Genomic DNA, 21,795 nt, shown 5'->3' with positions numbered 1-21,795 from the left:
TCTCGCCCTCTCTGTCCTCCTCTCTCAGTCCTTGTTAAATGTTACAGTGGGGGAAAAAAACAACATGAACTGATCCATATCGGTGTATAACAATAGCTGGACACTCACAGGTGACATCATTTTGATTTGCTGTCACCTGGATCTGCAGCTGTACCGAAACACTGAAGCCCAATTAGATCAGAATAGGAACAAAAATCGTTAAAAAAATAAAATAAAAATAATAAAGTTCATCAGCTTCTCAGCTGGCGACTCGCGATATACCAGCAGACTAGTGGATCAGAAGGTTAAAGTTAGCTAATAATTTCAAGGGGTTTAAGCTAATATTATTGATGCTTTTTAGAGAAGAGATAAAAATAAGCAGACACTGTATAAGTCACAGCAACGTCCTCGCATTATCAGAACAGTTTGAACTTTTGTTGTATAGTTAAAGTGTATCATGACCTCTTTATCTTCTTTCTGACACACCAATGAATGTCTTATTAGTCAATTAATGACTGAATGAGTTTTTTTGAGTACATCATTTATGTTAATTAATTAATGTTTGAGTTATACAAGTTAACTTTGCAAAAGCTTAACTTAAATATGATATAAATGTTAAAGGATTCCTCAGTTGAAATTAGACATTTTCATCCATAACTATGACATAAATAAAGCATCCGAAAGCAATTCGGGCTCGTCCGGGATTTGAACCCGGGACCTCTCGCACCCAAAGCGAGAATCATACCCCTAGACCAACGAGCCACACGTGGTCACCCGTAGAGCTCACAGATGTTCGGTGATTTTGTCACTATGCTGACTAGCTTTCATTTGTTGTAAGTTGTTCTGTTTGGCAGCTAATCTTTCACATACACAGTAATAATGAAATCACCGTCCTCCGCTGCTTTATGTTGGCAGGTTCTGTGTGGAGAGATTCTGACTGGACGTTGTTACTGGGAGGTGGAGTGGAGAGAGAGGGGAGATGCAGTCACATACAAGAATGAAGAACATCAGTGTAGATTTAGATTTGCAGGCTGTAATATAGAATATTCTTAAATATGCTAACTTGAAAGGTCCTCTTTGTAAATCAGGTTAAGATTAGTGGTACAAGTTGTATCACAGAGTCTCCCAGCCTTCGCTTCCTACCATATACATGTTACAATTTGCTATGGGGGTGCTAGCTGTATTACACAAGGTCCTTACCCTTCATCTTTGGATATATGTATATAATAGGTAAATCTCAAATCAACCAATTATGGTGGGCCAATCTGAAGGAAACTTTACATGAACATTGTCAGACGTGGAGCAAATATTTAAATCTGTATGTTAAAAAACTAAACAAAAAAATGTGTTATCCCAATTCTCACTTGAGACATGCAAAACAAATTTGCAGTGAGTGTACTTTGCATGTACAGTTATTACAGGTTCATGTTGTGGTTTCAGACAGGTTCTTTATGCTTGAATTTGTTGTGCAGGCTGTAAAGGTGGAAGCATTAATCTTCCTCTCTGTTTTTCTTCATTTTTTTGTAATGAAATAAAGTGAGCTCAGTCTAATTTCACCCCATCAAAGTTGCTTGGCGTCTAGTCCATCTGCTCTGGTCCTGATATCAGTCTCATATATATTATAAAATCAGGACATTTGTGTTTGGTCATTTATTTTTTGTAACAGTGCTTCTTGGCAATGAACCTCACACCATTGTGTACACCTCTGTGAAACCTTAAATGGAGCCACATCTGTGAGGAAAATGCATTTGTGGGTTGAAATAAACAGGCTTTGGTATAAGAGTATTTAGTATTAGTGTATTATTAGATAACTAAATGTAATTTTTAAAAAGTTATGCCACCATTATTATAATGGTTGAGAGCTGCAGGTTTGCAGATATTTAGTTTTTCCACAGTAAACTAAACAACAGATTTTCACAACGAGACGTCAGCACACAGAGGAAGCTGTGAGGCGTTTGATTGGACAATGGCGGAGCGTTATGTAATTCAGGCGCCTGACGTCATCAAACCGCGCCAAACAAAGCTTCATGCGTAAAAGGGAGACAGGAGAACGGGATAAAGTTTAGTTTTTCTGAGGTTTGAGGTTTTGTAGAAGCGGAAAGTGTGTAATTTCAACGCTCTGGAGACATCTTCAGAGCCGAGGTGTTTGTTTGGAGCGGAAACGCTGAAGCTGCTGTGAAGAATAAACAAAGAAGAAAATGCCGGTTTTTAAATTTTAAAGTCCGAAGAGCGAGAGGAAAGCTCAAAACGTAAGTCCGTCTCGGTTTAAAGCTTTTAACATAGTCGTATTGATTTTTTTTAGTGGCTAAACAGGGTGGTTGTAAAAGTGACGGAGATATCGATGTTAACTATAGAGATACCCGATATTTTTTAGCTGCGGGCAGTTTGAAGTACGACATCATATGGGTAGTTATCAAAACACACACTTGTTGCAGGCAGGATTTGAGTCTCATTATACAAGTATGAACGGTAATGTTCGGAAACCTGGAGTCAGCAGAGACTGAAGAAGTCACTTGGATGAGTGATGAAATGCTACGTCCAGATGGACAGCTGGACGATTGAGCGTGCATCACAACACTCTATCTTTGACTTTATTTGGGATTAAATGCTTTAAATCTTAAATTATATTTACTTATAGATGTTCGAATAAGTGTTTGTGCAACATGGAAAGAAATTTGTTTCTGGTGTTTAGCAGAAAAGGTCTTGAATAATTCTGGGATTTTGTTGTAGGATCTGAATTTGATTGCTGGTGTTGGTGAAATTACACAAATAGATTGCAGAGTGCCATATGCTTTGTAATTGGTGCTGTAGGTTCACTAATTGGCTCAGAAGTTGTGAGGTTAAAGATTTGCTTTGCTTAATTGTTTTGATGTTCTTCTTAGTTGCGGATGGTTGCCATGTTTTGGATGCTGTTGTAAGTTGTAGTGGTCATTTTAGTTGCAGAAGCCAGATTGACTTGATGCTTGATGTTGGTTTGTCTGATCGCTGGAGCTGCTGTTGTTTGTAGCAGGTGCTTCATGTAAGACATTATTTTGTCACAAGTGTTGGTGTAGTTTTAGTGTTTGGATTCGTTGCAGAAGTTGTTTAAAAGTTTTAAATATCTTCTTTAGCTACAGTAATCAGTGTATTTTGGCTTTGGGTGTTGTTGTGGGGGCGATTGTTGTGATTGGTGCCATTAAATGTCAGTTGTTACAAGCACATGTGACTGATTTCACTCATATTTCATTAGAATTTTCATACTGTACATAATGTGCTGACCAGCATTTTAAAGGTGCTCTCTTGTATAACAAGGGTTAAATATGCAGTGTATGCTTCAAACCACTCCTTTAACAAAACTCCCACTTTTACTTGAAACATAGCAGCTCCAGCCTGTACAACTATTACAAATATTTTCCATTGGATCCCAGAGAAACTCACACAGTCACTGACACTGAGAGGAGAAATGGCACAGAAAGTTCAGCTCGACCGAGAAACCTTCTCTTGTTCCATCTGTTTGGATCTACTGAAGGATCCGGTGACTACAGCCTGTGGACACAGCTACTGCAGGAACTGTATTAAAAGTTTCTGGGATGAAGAGGACAGGAAGGGAATCCACAGCTGCCCTCAGTGCAGGAAGATATGGCATAGCATACAGCTAGGGCTGGATTGTGTAACCCTGAATCCTCCCTTAGTTGTGAAGGCCTGAAGCTGGGGCTTCTATGATGCACTGTTTCTTTTTCAATCACCTGTTTTAACACGTCTTTTACACCTCTCTGCATTTAATCATTAGTTATTAATCTCTGGCTCTCTTCCACTGCGTGTCTTTGCCCTGTCTTCCTCCCCTCACCCCAACCAGTTGCTACAGATGTCCGCCCCTCCCTGAGCCTGCTGCTGCTGGAGGTTTCTTCCTGGTAAAAGGGATTTTTTTTTCCATCCCACTGCTGTCAAAGTGCTTGCTCATAGGAGGTCATCTAATTGTTGAGGATTTCTATTTTCTCTGTATTATTGTACGATCTTTACCTTACACCATATTACACCATACTACACTATAGAGTTTAACTGAATCTTTATTTACTGTGTTGATTTATTTAACCTGTCTTTTGCATAATGACCTTTTAATATTGTAAGTATAGTGATTTAACTTCTATTTTGTTCATTACTTTGAAATTAACATTTACAGCCTAAGAATTGTGTTCACTGGTGTTTTAAATGCGCTCTTCTATATTAAAAGATGGCTCAAAATTGAAACCCTGATAACTCCTCCCTCTTTTACCTGAAACTCTGTAGTTCCACTCTGTCCGCATATTTTCTAAAAATAGTTACTATATACAGCTGGTGTGATTTTGGCCCTTCCACACAGACTTCAAAGGTTCTGTGGGCCCCTTCTGTGAACTCTGACCTTTAGTTCTCTCCATAGGTTTTCAGGTGATTTCTGTAGCTCTGCACATGTGCTAATTGGCTCTTACACAACTCTTCTTGTACAGAATGCTGTTATTCAGTTCAGTGCTGGATTTTGCTACAATAGTTATCCTCAGTCAGAAGGAGAGGCTGAAATCCAGGAATAAATTGTAAGAGTGGAGTTTATTTACATTTAGATGGATGGTACATAGTTATGGCATAGTGTAGGAGAATGTGGTACGGTGATTTGGTGTGGGCTATGCAATCAAGAACAGGAGATATATTAGAAGATAAATAAAGATTAAAGGGTAAAATAGCTGGCTGCAAATTCCTCTAAAACAAATCTGCTAAGGAGGTGCATCAATCTAATACCACTCCTTAAGAGCATTCACATGTAGTAAAGCACTACCCAAATGGGCCACAAGGGATAAAATGTTTATGCCTTAAAAGGGAAAAAGTGCAGAAAACAGCATCTCTAACAAGTAGAAAGCGATCTCATGGTAATTTTACTAAAGCGAAACACTGAAACTGAAAATTTATCACACAAAAACTGAATTCAACATTTATAAATCTGCTCTGATTGTATAGAAAAGAATTAAACTGTTCCATCTGTTTGGATCTACTGAAGGATCCGGTGACTATTCCCTGTGGACACAGCTACTGCAGGAACTGTATTAAAACCCACTTTGATGAAGAGGACAGGAAGGGAATCCACAGCTGCCCTCAGTGCAGGAAGACTTTCACACCGAGGCCTGTCCTGGAGAAAAACACCATGTTAGCAGCTTTAGTGACTCTCCTCCAGAGTCCAGACCACATTCACTCAGCCGCTCCATGCTGGACTTTGTGTTTCTAATTACGGAGCCACTGCAGAGTTTGTCAAATTGAAATAAAAAGAAGTCATCAAGTTGGGGACAGGTTAAAGTGTTCATTTTAGTTTTTAGTTTCTTTGGTCTCTATTCCTGCTGAGAGCTCACTTTTGTGGTGTTTCCTCTCTGCATAGATCACCCGTCATACTTTAGAGGCACTGATTAGAGAAAAACAAGATCTCATGTTAGTGGCGGGCTTTCAACAAAGAACGGTTTATAACATTTCGAGGTGAGGATGGCAGAGGAAAACTCTTTCACTGTTTAATAGAAAGATTCTTATAGTGAGCTTTTAATTTGTCAAAAAAGTGTTTGTTTGGTTTTTTTTTTGTTCCGTTTGAAGAAAAAAAATATTTTAAAACCAAATGTTATATAAGGGGCATGATTTAAGTTTGTTTGGTGGAAAAATTAAATGAGTGTTTGCTTCGAGTGTTCATGAAGCAAAGAGAAGGTCTGGAGGAATTTCTCTTTCTTTGAGGATCTAAAGAGAGGAGATGAACTTTGGTGCTTCCATGGACTTTTCTGTATTTAGGAATGGATGTTCATACGTTTTTAATGATTGATTACTCGTGTGTTTTATTTTCATTTGTGTTTTTGGCCATGGATGTACGTAAGAGGATTGGGTCACTGGGGCTCAATCACAAAAACATCTGTCATGAGAGTTTTAAAATAAACTGCAAACACCTGCTTAGCAGCTTTTAGATGTGGGTTCAATTACATATTGCAATATGGTGAAATCTCTAGTCAAACGCCAAAGTGGTCTCTAAAGATGGGCCGCCGCTCTGACCTCTTTTATCCACATACACAGACAAAAACACAACACATCATGTGAGCCTGAACCTTCAGTTCAGCTCATCCTTAAAACCTTCCCTTCCGAGAGAATTACAACTATGTTTTTCACTTAGCCGTTGCCTCCCTTCTTTCCGAGATGATGATGATGATGGTGATGATGGTGAAAATAATAATAATTCCTGACATGCAGCGCTTGGATGTCTCTGACCTCCATACAATGGTCCCTTTGGGAAAGTGTATGTGTGATAGAGCATAATTTGTGATGCTATTCTGCACTCATATAACTAAGTTACAAAGTGATATTACTATTATTAAAGTGATCAATACATAAGGCATGGACAAATGTTCTGAATTCTGAAGGAAAGGAAACCAAAACTGAAGTGTTGTTTAAACATGTGACCATGAGCTAATTTCAATATGAAACCACTGAAAAAAAAAATTTGTTTTTTTTATGCTTTTGTGTTTTGAAGATAAATAAACCTGCTGTTTGTCATTCATTAAAATGCTTTCTGTCTTTAGCTTATGAGACACAATAATTGGCATAGGTTGATGAAATAAAAACCTCCTGCTTTATTTTTTCCCATTGGGCACACACTGAATCCCATTTGTTCTCAGATATTTATACTTTGGCAGCATAAAAATACTGCAAAAGCAGAACTATAATCCAATTTTTACACACATTCCAGTTTTTTATGTTCTAAGAAGATATTTAAAAGAACCAAATACGTTCCCACTCTGTGTGACCTTACATTAATGTTTTATTCATGGAAAAATGGACAGAATAAGCTTACAACTTAAAAACTAATATTCTTATGTAGTCTGGTATGTATGGTCAATGTATAGCAAGTGCGATATAAAGACATAAAGTATTGTTACATTTGACCTCTGATCTTTCCTTTAAGGTCAATAGATTGAAAGTCAATGCGATAAGAATGCCATAAACAGCTAAAAGTGCATTAAAATGGGTTTAAACAGGCTAGATTTTAAAAGCCTGCACTTTGTGGGGCAGTAAGAACAAGTGCAAACTTCTTATAGTTTAAAAAGGAAAAAAACTTAAATGAATAAATAGATAATGACAATATTCCCTTCAAAGTAAATCCTGCCCAGACAATGAGCTGCCTCAGTGGAGGTTTGTGCTGCGGTTTTTGTTGATGATGATGTTGATGTTTTGATCCCTGTTATCTTTTCAGGATGCTTCTACATTCCTGTGCTGGTTAAGAAGAAAGAGTAGACGATCGATGGAGGGACGACATCGAGAAAGGAGAGAGGAGGGAGAGGAGGAGACGATACATGAGCAGGCGAGAGAAAGAGGGGAACAGAGGGATGGTTCTCTTAAACCTAAATCGGGGATAAAGATGGAGGAGGAAGATGAGGGAAAGGAAACAGAATTGATGAAGGCTTCTCCCAGAGATGAAGCTCAAAGTCAGCTGATTAATGGACACACCCCAATCTCTGCCTCTTCCTCTTTCACCTCTTTTCCCTTCATCTCCTCCCCTCATCAAGGAAGGGGGGGCGAGGATGAAGAGGAGGTCAGAGTCGCCATCCTAACTGTTGAGGATGAGTCCTGTCCTTCAGAGCCCTTTGGCACCACCCAGTTTGAACCAACCAATGAGGATAATGGACAGGCAGAGAGTGGAGGGGAGGGGAAGGAGGATGGAGAGATGGAAGGAGAGGAGGAGGCGGCAGAAGAAGAAAATGAGGAGGAGGAGGCGGCAAATGCTGAGGAGAGAGAGGAGGAAGGGGAGCTGGCGTCACCTGAGGCTCATCTGCAACTTAAGGTAGGACCCACAGTATTTTTTTTTATCTTAGTAAACTTGATCATTTTCAGGCTTCTGTTTGATTAAGCACTTGTGTGTCATGCGCCCTAGAAAGGTGATGTGCGGGATTTATTTTGACACACCTGCCCTACTGTTAGCAAGAGGACCCAAACACTCAGATTCCCTCTTTGACAGGCTTGTCCAAAGTCCAGCTGGGTGGCCAATCATCACTCTAGGTCAGATTTTATATGACCTGTCGTTCCTAATTCAAAATATATTGTGTATTGCTCGCCACCATAAATATAATTAGCCATCCATCCATCCATCAGCTTCTGCTTCTCCTTCGCGGGGGACGCTGGAGCCAATCCCAGCTGTCATAGGGCGAGCGGCGAGGTACACCCTGGACAGGCTGCAAGTCGGTCGCAGGGCAACCATTCGCACTTACATTCACACCTATGGGCAATTTAGATTAATCAATTAACTATCCCCACTAACTGCATGTGTTTGGACTGTGGGAGGAAGCCGGCGAATCCAGGGAGAACCCACACCAACTCCACACAGAAAAGGGGCTGATGGTGGAATTGAACTCAGGACCTTCTTGCTGTGCGGCAACAGTGCTAACCACTGTGCCACCGTGCTTAATAAAGTGTAATTCACCCTATTGTGTGTAATTTCTGTTTTTATCTCATGGTGGCAGCATAGTAGTATAATTCTTATGCTTAAAAAAGGACCCCTGAGTGATTTTCCAGTGGTGCTCTTAGTATAATGTTTGGTCACCCCTGCACATGGTGAGAGTGGGAAGGAAGAACTGCCTTTTAACAGGAAGAAACCTCCAACAGAACCAGGATCAGGGAGAGGCAGTGAATGGTTAGGAGTCAGGGGTAAGGGAATACAAAGAAGAACTTAATCATGTATATTTTCAGTATTTGGATTAAAGGATCATTCTCATTATTTGAGACTGGAGGTTTGCCCATAAAGTGGCTCCTCTGTGGGTCAGTCTAATACTCACCACCTCAGTTTTAGATCTTCGGGGAAACAAAGAGCTGGAGAATTTAGAAACTCTGACAAATGATTGAAAAGCCTGACACATTTGTAAAAAGAGACAACACTTTAAGGATTATTCATGAACACGTTGGGATAAAGAACGACATTTTAAAAATTTCAACTATTTTAACAGTCGTCCAGTATAAAACCTCATTCAGATATTTAAAGTGTTTTTGAAGATGCCTTGATGCCCCATCATATTCTGCTGCTGTAATTGGCTAAAGGTCAGTGTTCATACAGTTTGCATATATGGATAAATATCCCAATTTGCTTACGATTTGTACCTTGCAGCTTTTGTATAATCCAATATGGTGAAATATCCTAAAATGTGAGAGGCGCTTTAATGAGCTCTGTCTGTTCTGTTACATCATGTGTAATTACACTGTGTTCACAGTAGGTCCACAGCAGTGGAGGATAGTCTCATTCAAACAGAATAAATCAGTAGGATCTTTATTTTCTCTTGAAGTCCATTTACTGATTGGTATATTTATACTTTTAAACTATAAAAGTGTTTCTTCTACTGCTGCCAATATATTTTTATACTTATGAGTTCCTGCTTCTTCTGCAATTATCCAGCAGGTGGCGCCAGTGCACACTTCATCTCCTCAGTGTGAATGAAATACACCTGATAGAGATGTGTAGTGAGTGAAACACCGATGCAGAGGTGTGTGTGTGTGTGTGTGTGTGTGTGTGTGTGTGTGTGTGTGTGTGTATACACAAAGGGTTTGAAATGCCCTTTGTGTGTGTAAGTTTACACATATACACATTTTATTTACACTATGTAAATGAGAAGTAGAAAAACAGTTTCTGAAACTTTTCAGAGCGGTGTGAAGGTGGAGCTTTCGACTTACGGGGATTGTTTGCACATACTAGATTAAGTACGTACTAAATCAAATCTCAGCATGATGCCATAATGATCTGTGAGCAGCATTATGGCATCATGCTGATATATGAGAATGTCAGAAGGAGTTTCTGTGTCTTTGTGGAGTCAGAGAGAGCAGATGAACTGTAGTGCTGCATGAAGAACAGGCAGAGAAAGTGTGGTGCCAGGGGCTGGGGTGAGGTGTGCGGCAGGAGTGACAGATGAGATCAGACAGGAGTCTTCGTGGACTATGATGTTGGCAGATGACATTTCGAATTGAGCCTAGAGGTCGAGGTAAACTCTGGAGTGAAGGGTAAGGAGAGTGAGTAGAAGCAAGACAGAATACATGTGGGAACAACAGGGAAATAGCTGATGTCAACGATCCAATAGCATTTGGTGCAAAAGAGAGGTGAAGAGGAGAGTGCAGGCATGATGGAGACAGGTTTCAGGGTGATTTGTGAGAGAAAGATCGCAGCGAGAGCGAAAGGGAAGGCTTACACGATGGTAGCGAGACTAGCTATGGTCTATGATTTGGATACACAACAAAAACGCGATGGAACTTCCAAGTGTAAGACCAGAGAGAAGATGGATGCATGCAGTGAATTATGACACGCAGAGGGTTGGTGTGACAGAGGAGGATGCTGGGATAGGGTGAGGTGGGTTGCTTTGGCGACCCCTAAAGATAATGGTTGAAAGAAGCTTTGGATGCACAACCTTGGTGATGTTTTCCTGATGAGTTTCGGCTCCAAGTCAAGAGTCGGAGTCGGAGTTGTAAATTATGATCATGTTTGTAATAGTGACGATACTGCAGATGGTAAAGCATCTCAGTCTGTGGCTTATATTTGTGATTTATAAAGTAGTAGAATATGAGTTTATTTTTAAAAATTGATCTCGATTGCCAAAATGTTCAAATCAAGAGTCCACAAACCAGCCTGTGACCTCACAGTAGCTTCAAGCACCTTTTATATGCCATCAGCCAAAAGCTTCAGGCTGATCAAGTCAACCTGTCCTGAGTCACATGTTTTAATCTCACATGTCATGAATTAGTTTCGAATACAAAAATGAAAAAACGTGCTGTCTAGCAGCAGTGAGAACATCAGATATCCCATCATGCTCGTAGCTGATAATGATGTCCTCAATCCCAAGGACTCAAACTAAATTAGTCATCACAAAGATAGGCACGCAGCACGCACACACCGAGAGGGAGGTGTGGGTGGGAATGTGCAGCAGTCAACATTCCTCAGATTCTTCTCACAACTGCGGGATCATGGGATATGAAGTCTGGTCCCATGGGAACTGATGGCTTAACGCACACACACACATGCACTGTCATACTGGTGCAGAACCAGTACAGTGTATAGTTGTTAGTGTGATGATGGGACACCCGAAGATCAACTGATGGTTTGGTTTTGCATTTCTCTCTGTGGCCTCTAGGGGGCACATTTAGGTTTTTATTCGGTTCAAAACACGTGAAAGCAGTTCTTTTTTTTTTCTTTTTTTTTCTCTCCTTTTAAGTCAAGTTTGCTGATGGGCGATGCATGACTGTCTTTGTAAGGGCCTATTTGACTTCTTAAAAGATGCTGTGGGTTTGGTTGAATTTAAAATTGAGTCGAGGCTTTTAGGCGTGATGGTTAGTGGCCATATCAGCGAGGGTCCCCACAATGTACAAATGTTTGTGTTTGTAAGGGAGCAGGCAGAAAAACTAGGGCACTGATCTGTAATCTAAGAGCATTTTTTTTCTAGACTACTACACGTATACAGGATTAAACACACACACACACACACACACACACACACACACACACGTACTGGAATTATATTAATACACTTTAATTCTCAGTGAAGAGGTTTTATCTTAGTTTTTAAACCGATTTAGTGTGACCTTGTTGACACACACTCGGTCTGTTTCTTATTCACTCAAAATGTCTGTGAAAGACACATGACAGACACACTGACCTCACTAGGGTCAGATGACTGGCATGAGTGGAGGCACATTAGATCTGCAACGGCATGTCTGGTATGCGAACACACACTTTTCCTTTCCTTTGCTCGTACAGGGTCTGAAACGTGGTGTCTCTTGTGTGAGTTTCAGGAGGGATGAACCAAATCGTATTACTGTTAGAGGAGGCCGCGTTTTAATGTCTGGGCCAAAATGTAGGAAATTTCCATTTTTCTGTCATGATGTAGACGTCACAGAACAAAATAGTTGTTGGTACAAGGAGAGACGTCTACCGAGCGCTTCAGATGCAACCTTGAGCCGACTGAATGATTCATCCTATCTGAGAATGCGTCATAATCGTACTTTCCAGTGAATAGTCTGTGTTGTCCATCACAAAGTGAGAAAGGAAGCCACTTCAAAGCACAGAACTGGCAGAGAGTCAGCTTTCTTCTGTCTATAAATGATAGATGGGTGCTTCTTTTATACAATGCAGCTTATTGGTTTCAGACTAAAACTAAATAAATGAATAAATTTGGTTGTCAAAACGTTGCTGTAGGGGGTTTTTAGCCAGAAATTAACACATATGTTCAAGAGGGTTAAATAGCACTTTATCCACCAACAGGTTAGTTAGACAGCTGCTAATCAGTGTAGACTAAAAAAATATGTATTGTAAAAAAAAATTATTATTATTTTTTTTATTTTTAGATCATTTCACTCCAGCAGGCACCAACATCACAAACGTGTCCAGTTCAGGCACTTGAAAGCAGGGGAAGCCTCGCTGACAGCTAGCAGCAGTGCTGGGACAGCTGCCAATCAAAAACGCCATGCCCATTATGTTAAGCTGGTAACTTTTTGGCATGATGGCTAAAGTCCATTTTTACTAGACTGTGGACATTTTTAACACAGGACTCTATTAGAGTTGGCTTACTTTTGGAGTGGGCCTCAAGTGGACATTAGAGGTACTGCATTTTTTTGTATCTCCAGGTTTCATTTTTCAGACCTGGAGGATGCTACTCGTGCCTTCCTAAGAAATGCACTCGGTATATTTTAATTTCACCAACATCAATGACATCATCTGGTCTAGTTCGTTCAATACGGTGCATTTCTACCACAGGTACACAAACCTACAAAACGGAACATCTAACATATAATTTGTTAGTTGGTCTTTCTGTTTGCCTTCCAAGTCTTTCTTCCTTTTGCTCATACACACCTTAACACACCCTCATACCCACGCTCTGTGTGTGTGTGTGTGTGTGTGTGTGTGTGTGTGTGTGTGTGTGTGTGTGTGTGTGTGTGTGTGTGTGCGCATGCGGTCACATTCCAGCCAGTCAGGTCCGGCCACGCCGAGTCGGCGTGTCATACACACACATTCCTCGAGCTGCAGCATTCCTGGACTCTTCTGCTCATCAGCAGGACGGAGGCTTTAATCTGTGACCTTCCGGTTACAGTAAAGTCTCCCTGCGGCACGTTGACACAGCTACTGAAAAATGTAGTTCAGTTCTTTCATATCCGGTGTCTTGGAAGAGGAAAAAAAAAAAGATTCAGTTTGTTTCTTTCTCAGTTTTTGCTCAGCCTAACTTTTAATATAGAGCTGGTATCTTCTTTATTGAAACTCTGATGTCATGATGGTTTTTGTTTCTTGTAGCTTTTTCTTTACTGTAGTACGTAGTAGGGCTGGGCCATATCACACCATTCATGGTAATACAGGTATAATGTTGGGCAACAATAAGAAAATGAAATATCGCGATAGAATACGGGTAAAACGCGCATGTGCAGTGCCTTTGTTTACATACGCACATGGTGGAAAAAGTTGGGCAGTGATGGAGAATAAGAAGCGCGAAAGCGGATCGTTGAATGAAACAGATGAACCAAAATTGGTTTGTAAAAATGCTGCAACTTCAGTGGTGTGGAACTGGTTTGGCTTTCGTCCATCAGATACATAACAAAGCACTATTTTTGGTAGCACATGCTAGCGGGCCGTCGTTATTACCGTGTTTTTCAGAAAATATGGCACACTTAACCCTGGAGAACCCATGGGGTCAAATTTGACCCCATGGTTTCCCTAGAAAACCAATGGGGTCGGCTCTGGCCCCATTGGTTCTCCAGGGTTAAAATCAATCCTTTGATTTTTCTGAAAGTCGACAGTGCCCCTTATAATCTGGTGCTCCTTATGTATGAATTCTGGTTGTGTTTACTGACCTCGAAACGATTTCATGTGGTACATGGTGCTCGAAAATCTGTCAAATGTTTCAGTACGACTTTGCTAAGCTACGAACCCGCACCGCTTGATGGATTGTCGGAGCATTACAGCTATCGTAGGCAGGAGTCTCGCGGAGTGATACGTACTGTGCTTCAACATAATATCACCGTATTGTGTGTGTGTATAACCTCTTTGTGGATATTATACATGGTTATACTGAGGAAATGTCGGCCAATTCCACTGGAAATACCTTTTGGTTAAACTGTCAGCAAGGAATTTGCATTTGCACTGTTAAATTTTTATATAACTTTAATGCACTTAAAAAAACAGCTGCTTGTTTAAGTGAAAATACACTGATGTTTTGGTTCTTTTGGGGGGTTTGTTTGGGTTTTTTTGCACTAATAAAGTTGTGGAGTTGTATTCTGTAAGTATTTTGTCTCGTGTCAATTATATCGTCAATTATATCGTCAGTTATATCGTTATCACACATTTTCAAATGTATATCGTGATAAATATTTTTGGCCATATCGCCTTGCTCTAGTACGTAGTGACAGAAATCATTATCAGAGAGAGAAAGTTCATCCAAAGTGCTAGGTTTGAAGCCAGACCTTGTATTGGCTATAAGTGTTTTTAAACCCCCTGATTTTTCAAGTTCTCTTGTGTAAACGAGGAGCAAACGTTCTTGTCAGTCAGTCAGACTGACACTTTCTCCTGTGAGCCTGTCAAAGCTGTCAGATGTGGGAATTTAGCAAGGATTTATGCAAATATGTTTGTACACCAGGGCCATTTTCTGCCAGTAGTTTCAATGCAGGAGCTGATTGTTTTGATGTAATCTTCATTTTTAATTTTGCATACAGAGAAAATAAAAAACAAAATGTAATTCCTTTCTGTGTGGTTATGGCTTACCACCACAATTTAGAGCTGATATGGAGTCATAACAGGGTAAGAATTCACCAGTGGGTTTTTTAGGGAGATTAAACAATGGATCTAATTCGAATGAACATTAACTCTACCTTTTTCCAGTGACTGTATATAAAAGATGGACATAGTGTGGTGCTGATCAAACTGTCAACTGGAGGGATGCTGCCCCCACCGGCCCTGAACAGGGGCTATTACAAGGCCATTCAGGGTATTCATTGGCTAATTTTCCAGACCAGGAAGCCACAACTATATTGTATGTAAGATATGTTTTTATGTGACTTTATGGACACCTAACTCAAGAGTTGGCGTCAACGTTGGACATGATTACTAGGGACTGTTTGGCAGTGGCTGTTGGAGGTTTCTGGCTCTGGCTGGATGAAATCGCTTGCAAAGAAGATGTTGCACCAAAAACTAAAAAAAAATGACTGGTTGTCTGTAGTTTTTCACATTTGTCTGCAAGCACATGCCAACATTTAGCCAAGCAGTAGTGTAAAAAAAAAAAAGTCCACCCCCACCTCCCACCCCACAGTGACAGATGGTTCCCATAAGTCAGAGGTCACTGACACATTTGTAGACCTGTGTGATTTGGCCTTTAGCAACTGCCATCAACCCTCCGCAACGCTCCCAACTAGATGCGGAATACTTATTTTTCCCACACAACCAGTTTTTGCCCAAAGGTTGCAGACTAGTCTCCAGGCCTTGTGTCTTAGCCTATATTCACGTGATCTTACGTAGTCACTACGATTGACTGAAGCCATGTGGTTTAGATGAAAACTGTCTTCAAAACTTTTTATAACAAGTGGTTGTACCCACACAGGAATAAACCTTCTAGTAAATCATGAGCAAATAAAACTTAAATAGTGATGGTAATGTTTTTTTTTTGTTTGTTTGTTTTTTTTAGTCATTTAAGTGGATAAAAGGTGCCAATCTGTAATAACATAGCTGTAACCCGTTTGCCTAAATATAAAATGTGCAGTAAAAACTGTGAGGTATTCAAACGTGGTAGCTGAAGTATAAATCGACCTTCTCCTTTTTTCCTCTTTTTTTTATTTTATTTTTTTAAACCACTCATGTCTTTCTCTAACTGCACCATTACCATGGCAACCCCACAGAACTGTATTCTTATTGGTGGGCCGGTGTTCCGTTGACCCTCATTCATGTGTGTGTGAGCGAGGGAGCACAGCGAGGAACAGGTGCTCTGCTGTCCTGTCTCCTCTCTCTCCCATTCCCTGTGTTTTACAGTGTGTAAGGTGACACCTGAAGAATGCCACTAAAACCTCGAGGCTTGTGTCGTTCTCGCGCCCCCACCCCAGTCTGTTTTTCTTTCTGAGTGCCTGTCTTCACCCACACATCTAGTATTTCTTCTTATTCTTAGACACACCTACATGATGTTTCTGACTGATGTCATCGAGCTGCAGGCTTCAATCAGATGACTAAAAGAAGAGGGATTCTGTTTGACAGTCCTTCACTGAAGTCTGTGGGAGAGCTCTGCAGCGGTGAAGGTGGTGCTAGAGCAACAACCTGCAGTGGGTGGGGAAAAATGCTTTGAGGCAAAGACTGCAAAGTTTCAAGCCTCTTTAAAAAAAAAAAATGACCATTAACCATACAGTGTTAACTCATCCACCATTTTTGATGTGCGACAGTCGTGGTCAAGTGAATAAGGGCGCAGTCACACAGACCTGCAGACTGGTACCCCACCATACAGAAAAAGTAAAAGCTGTACCTTTTGAAACATTTTTGCTGTTTTGCCAAGTCCCTAATTTTAGGTTTGAGACAAATAGACAATGGTTTTTAAATACTGCTTGTTGTTGCTTAACTTCCTGTAATGGTTAGCACCTGGCCATTTCGTGTTCCTAACCATTATTACCCCTGTCATCACTACTAGTCACTGAATTTGATTGACAGGGGTTCTTCCTGTGCACACTCCCCTGTATAGTTGCACCCAGAGTAAACTTAATGCTCCTTCATGTTCAAAAGTTTCCAGCTCAGGTTCGTCTCCTCTGAGGTTCTCTTGGGTCGCCCAACTGGAAGTAGACACTGGTTTAGGAGCACCAGAATCCAGTACCTGCCAGTGGACTTGCTCTTTATCAAACTTTAACATAGTTTTTATTTTAATTTTTGTATTGCTGTGATAGTTGCCACATACCAAGCAGGTAGAATTAATCATTGTATTAAAGAAATATTGCAACTCTGCATATTCCTTAGATTTTAGGATTACCCTCTTTACATGCTAATGCTTGATCACACACAAGGCCAGCATATCAACAGGGCTTTTTATTCTTCCTCTGAGTGTGTATCTTAATTCTTTCTTTCCTTTGTGCCTTTTTTCCTTCCATCCTCCTATCCTGATTGCTAGTGCTGGTGAATCTCTATTTCTCCCCTGGGAACGATTGCAGCTTAGAGACACACACACACACACACACACACACACACACACACACACACACACACACACACACACACACACACACACACACACAGGTACTCATTAAAATATACATGAGCACTAACTCCCTTACATTCCTCCAACACTGTCGGCATTCATTATAGATGAACACACACATGCGCGCGCACACACTCTCTGCACGGTGCAGTGGCATTGTTTACTTCCATTATAAACCACTTGTTGTTTGCTGCATTGCACCTCTGTAATGTGTCCCACTGGAAATGACTTCTGTCTTCAGACCCGGCAGCTTGTTAGCTCGCTAAGCTCAATTTCTCCTCACGGTAGATGTTCCTAGTAATTGACTATTTTTACAGTAGCATTTTATTGTTGAAGTAATTTTTAATTGAGGGCTGACGAAGCTGTAATAACTTACTCAACCATTATGTTCAGTGGCTGCACAAGCTTGTTTTTGACTCTTAAAATATCTCTGCAAGTTGAAAGAAAACAACAGTTGCTAATGGCTTATGGTGAAGAACACGGGAGCGCTATTAAATTTAAGCTAGTAAATGTTTATTTGATAGCATAAGAAATATCTTTGTCTATTAAAATTGCTACAGTTCATTTAAATTGGTTTGTTTCCTTGGTATGGATCTGTCTTTTAAGCATAGTCTATAAATTCTGAGGACTTTCAGATGCTTAGTGTTAGCCTGCTTTATCCACTCTAAAACCAGTTCTGATGTAAATGCACTGGTCCTTTATATAGCGCTGTTCTACTCTACTGGAGCACCCGAAGCACTTCATACAAATCACCTCCTTCACCCACTCACACCCATTCATACATTTTTTTTCTATGCCTAAGTGCTTTCTATCTAATACTGACACACATTCTTACTTTAATGAACCTTTCGTTTCTTCCCCAAAGATACTTTTGGCATGCAGACTGGAGCAGCCAGGGATCAAACAACCAACTTTCCAAATAATGGATGACTTGTTGTACCTCTTGAGATAGAGCCACCCCAGATGTGTGTATTGGGATCATTGCTGTGTTGGGACAAAGATCTGTGTTTAAGTTTGAATCTAAATTGATTTCATGTGAGGAGTTTGAAGGTAGTTCTCTCTCATATTTCCATCCACATTGTGCAATATGCATTGCACTACCACCACCATGCTTGACAGTTGGTACACGGTCCTCCAAATACACCTATTGTCACTGTGGCCAAACAACTAAATCTTTGTCTCATCTCAGCTGGTTGTTCCTGAACATGAACGTGACAGTTTGGACATATATGTTTCTTCAAGACCTTTGGAAAGTGGTGACACATCCGAATAACTTATGTGCAATTGTTTGAACTGATGATCTTGGAATGAGCAGTTATTAAGAAATGGCTCCGTGACAGCTTCCTAGCTTGTTTAAGTCTACAATTCTCCTTCTTAGATCTTCCTTCAAGTTTCCCATTTTTCGGAATATTGCAGTCAATGCAGTGCTGTCAAATTTAATTTTATGCTAGCAAAGAGAAACTACCAGTTGTAGTCATTCATGATCACTGTTGAGAGGTAAACAGGCCTTGGTGTAGTCAAGTTAAAACACTGGATAATGTTCAGCAGCACTTATTTAAAACTGTGAATGTATGTTTATATTTAATCCTGTAGGTATACTTTTGACGCTGTGTGCATTAGATCAAATCTGAAATACTTTTAAAAGTCATTAAAGATTTAATCCTTCCACCCTGGAAACATCACAGTTGAACAAAGCTGACTGATACTGGCAATATTAAGGTTTTTGATTATATTAATTTTGCACTTTCCTATATCAGCCCAGAATTTTACACGTGCTGCATCTCTATCTGTAATTGTAATTAATTTCATTTACACTGTGCTGGTTCACAACAGCACTCGTCTTGTTGCAAGGTGCTTTTTAATTGTAAAGGAAAGACTGCAATAGTAGAGAGAGAAACCCAACAGTCAGACAATCTCAGTGTAAGCAGGACTTGTTGATGGGTGAGAGGAGGAGCTTCATTTTCACAGGAAGAAACCTCCAGCAGCTCAGGGATTGGCTGCAATCTGCTGCATGTGTTTGCAATGGAAACTGAATCATTTCTGGAAGATGCTCTGCATCATGCTGGAAACCAGCCTCTCTGGTGTTAGGTGTTAAAATACATTTAATCTCTCTGCAGCCTGGAGGGGTGAATGATTTATGATATTTTTGCACATGCTTTATGGCCGGTGACCTCCTGACCTTTGAAGCGCTCACTGTTGGTTGTTTAAGCTGCATTATTGATGCTAAAATGAACTCTGAGCGTGAGGGTCTTCTTCTACTCTAACACGCAGCCATCTACGGAGAGAAAGAGATGAAACATCATCTGCTGAAAATCAATCTTTCACACATTCCTCTGATCCTCTCTCCTCCCCCCCTCCCCCCCCTCTCTCCTTATTGATTCCTCACACACTCGTAGGGTAATCCTGCTAACAGACATGTGCGTGCACGCGCACACACACACGTACGTCCACATCTGCCTTTGCCTTTTTGAAGTGTGACTGTGTGTTTCTTTGAAGTGGTTTTCTCTGTGTTTCTCACTGTCTGACAATCGTTAGCTCTGAGGATCGCAAACATACAAAAAACGTGTTTGGTTTGACGATTTTTCTTTAGAAATAGAAGAAGTGTAAAAAAAGTAAAAAAGAACAAGACAAATTCTTTTGCTTTATAAAATTTTTACCTTCATTTCAGCTGATATTTGTGCATTCAGTTCATTAAATATGGATAGCGGAGTCTCTGGAGAGTTGCCCTGCATTACTTTATATTCATGCTGGAAAAGAGAAATAAAATCCTGTTCCTCACATCACCAACACTGTCTCAACAAGATTAGGTACCAACTCTCTCTTTGTGCCTCACAGTATATGTTCCTACTGCTTTTAATGGAAGTACCTGACACTCATCCCTCCCTCTTACCCAATTTAGGGTTACAGAGGCTGGAGTGTGTAACTCTGCCATCACAGAGCAAAACATGGCCCGAGGACCAGAACCAGTCCTGGGCCACAACATCCTAAAGCAACCTCTGGGGGGGGGTTTCCTTTGGGTGAGGTTCGACCGATTAATAACAGTCGAACCTCACTGGTGTGAGTGACTCAGACTGACTTGGTGAGCTTAACCCTGTGAGGTCACTGCTGATGACCCCAGCTATAGCTCCAAACCCTAGCTGCTTGGAGACCAGTGTGTGTGTAAATAGTTTCTGTGGATTCTGACCTAGTTGGGTTAAGATCAGAAATTGTCACAGCAGATAAAATCAAAATCAACCTTGCACAAAAAATAAATGTATTTGATTTGTATTGCCTCCTAAAGGTAAATTTAAAAAATAAAAAGAGAGAGCTAACAGAAGAGAACGCAAAGAGCTCTAAATCGAAGCCTAACTATAATAAAATATTTCCTGTATATAAACTTAAGGTAACAGAGTTAAAACAGATGTTGGACAAAGCGCTGGGGGAAAAAGTTGGTAATCTGGGCTTACAGGCCTCGTGGGCAGTAGGACTATCAGAGAGATGAGCTGGTGCATAAAACACAATGAGAAATGAAAATCTGCTTTATTAGATTGCAAAGTCATTGAGCCAAAGGAAATAAACAGGCGCTTTTGTAAAAGATAGGAACTAATAGTGGGAAGTGAGGTTCCCCTAGTGTGTGTGAGAAGAGTGCTTTCTATCTACTGTTACGGATTCAAATACTGGGGATGGATACAAGAGGAAAAACCACAATAACAACACTGGTCCGGCCAGGTTGAGTCAAACGATGATTTTAATGATCACACGCGTGGGAGATGGACACCGTACGCAGACAGCCTCAGATCTCAAAATGGTGGAGCACTGATCAACCTCTTATAGCCTCTAGTGGCCCCCACCTAATCATAAAAGCCTAAACATTCACATTCTTTCTCTCACACGGCGCCTAAGCTACGACCTTGGCTCCATGTTTATCTGCTCCTGCTGAGATGGGGCAGAAAACTCCAGTATGTTCTGTTCTCTTCTAATCAGACAAATAAGGCGATGACTTTCTGCGAACAGTATTTCTTATAACTCAGCAGTATAATGCATCATAAAACAATATCATTCAGTCACAATAAATCAGCAGTCTAATGTAATGCAAATCAGTTTAACAAATGCAATAGTTATCACCTTCTAATTCAGGAGAATAATGCAAACTAAAACTACATAATAATTCACAATCTTTAATTAAGGGTCTAACATGGCATAAAATAATATTATAATCCCTCACTAGACTGCCCATTGAAGTTGACCGTTTACTTTTCCAGTGTGCAGAGATGGTGAAGTAACTACAGAGTGACTCTGTAATTCTGACTGCTGGATTTGGAGTCTTTCTAATATTACAATGCATGCGTTTTTAAGAGAATACATCGTTTTCTTTTTAAAAATCAATCACTGTCAGCAGCAGTATGTTATGAAAACCTTACATTAACATCTCTACATGAAGTTTCTTCATTTTGCAACTTATTCATCACTACAGCTGGAGGACAAATGCTTATTATAAGGAAGATTTGTGAGGTTCAAATTCTGGAACTCCTGTAAAACTTAAGCCATACAGAATTTGAACTTTGGCTGAGTTCCCCTTTGAGCTTTAAGCATTGCTGCAGTAAAGACCACTTCTAACCGTCTTCATGTCCACATCTAT

At 40.3% G+C, this 21,795-nt stretch overlaps 1 protein-coding gene and 1 non-coding gene across 3 annotated transcripts in view; one reads left to right on the top strand and one right to left on the bottom strand.

The window, feature by feature from the left end:
* Nucleotides 1-669: 669 nt before the first annotated feature.
* Nucleotides 670-741, bottom strand: trnap-ugg (transfer RNA proline (anticodon UGG)). Its single transcript has one exon. It is a non-coding gene; the product is annotated as a tRNA-Pro (tRNA).
* A 1,231-nt stretch (nt 742-1,972) lies between these two features.
* The window catches only part of LOC113017146 (F-box/WD repeat-containing protein 7-like), a 46,845-nt gene continuing 27,022 nt past the window's right edge, over nt 1,973-21,795 (top strand). Inside the window, exons 1-3 of one of the 2 annotated variants that reach the window (XM_080298676.1) lie at nt 1,973-2,228; nt 3,815-3,869; nt 7,202-7,789. In XM_080298676.1, the coding sequence (XP_080154802.1) occupies nt 7,250-7,789 (540 nt within the window). In that variant the 5' untranslated portion in view covers nt 1,973-2,228; nt 3,815-3,869; nt 7,202-7,249. The remainder of the gene's footprint in view (nt 2,229-3,814; nt 3,870-7,201; nt 7,790-21,795) is intronic. The other variant, XM_026160303.2, reaches the window with a different exon arrangement.

Source organism: Astatotilapia calliptera, chromosome 3, assembly GCF_964374335.1.
Source record: "Astatotilapia calliptera chromosome 3, fAstCal68.1, whole genome shotgun sequence".
Classification (NCBI taxonomy): Eukaryota; Metazoa; Chordata; class Actinopteri; order Cichliformes; family Cichlidae; genus Astatotilapia; species Astatotilapia calliptera.
Note: the sequence above shows the minus strand (reverse complement) of the source record. Positions and strands in the feature narration are given on the sequence as shown.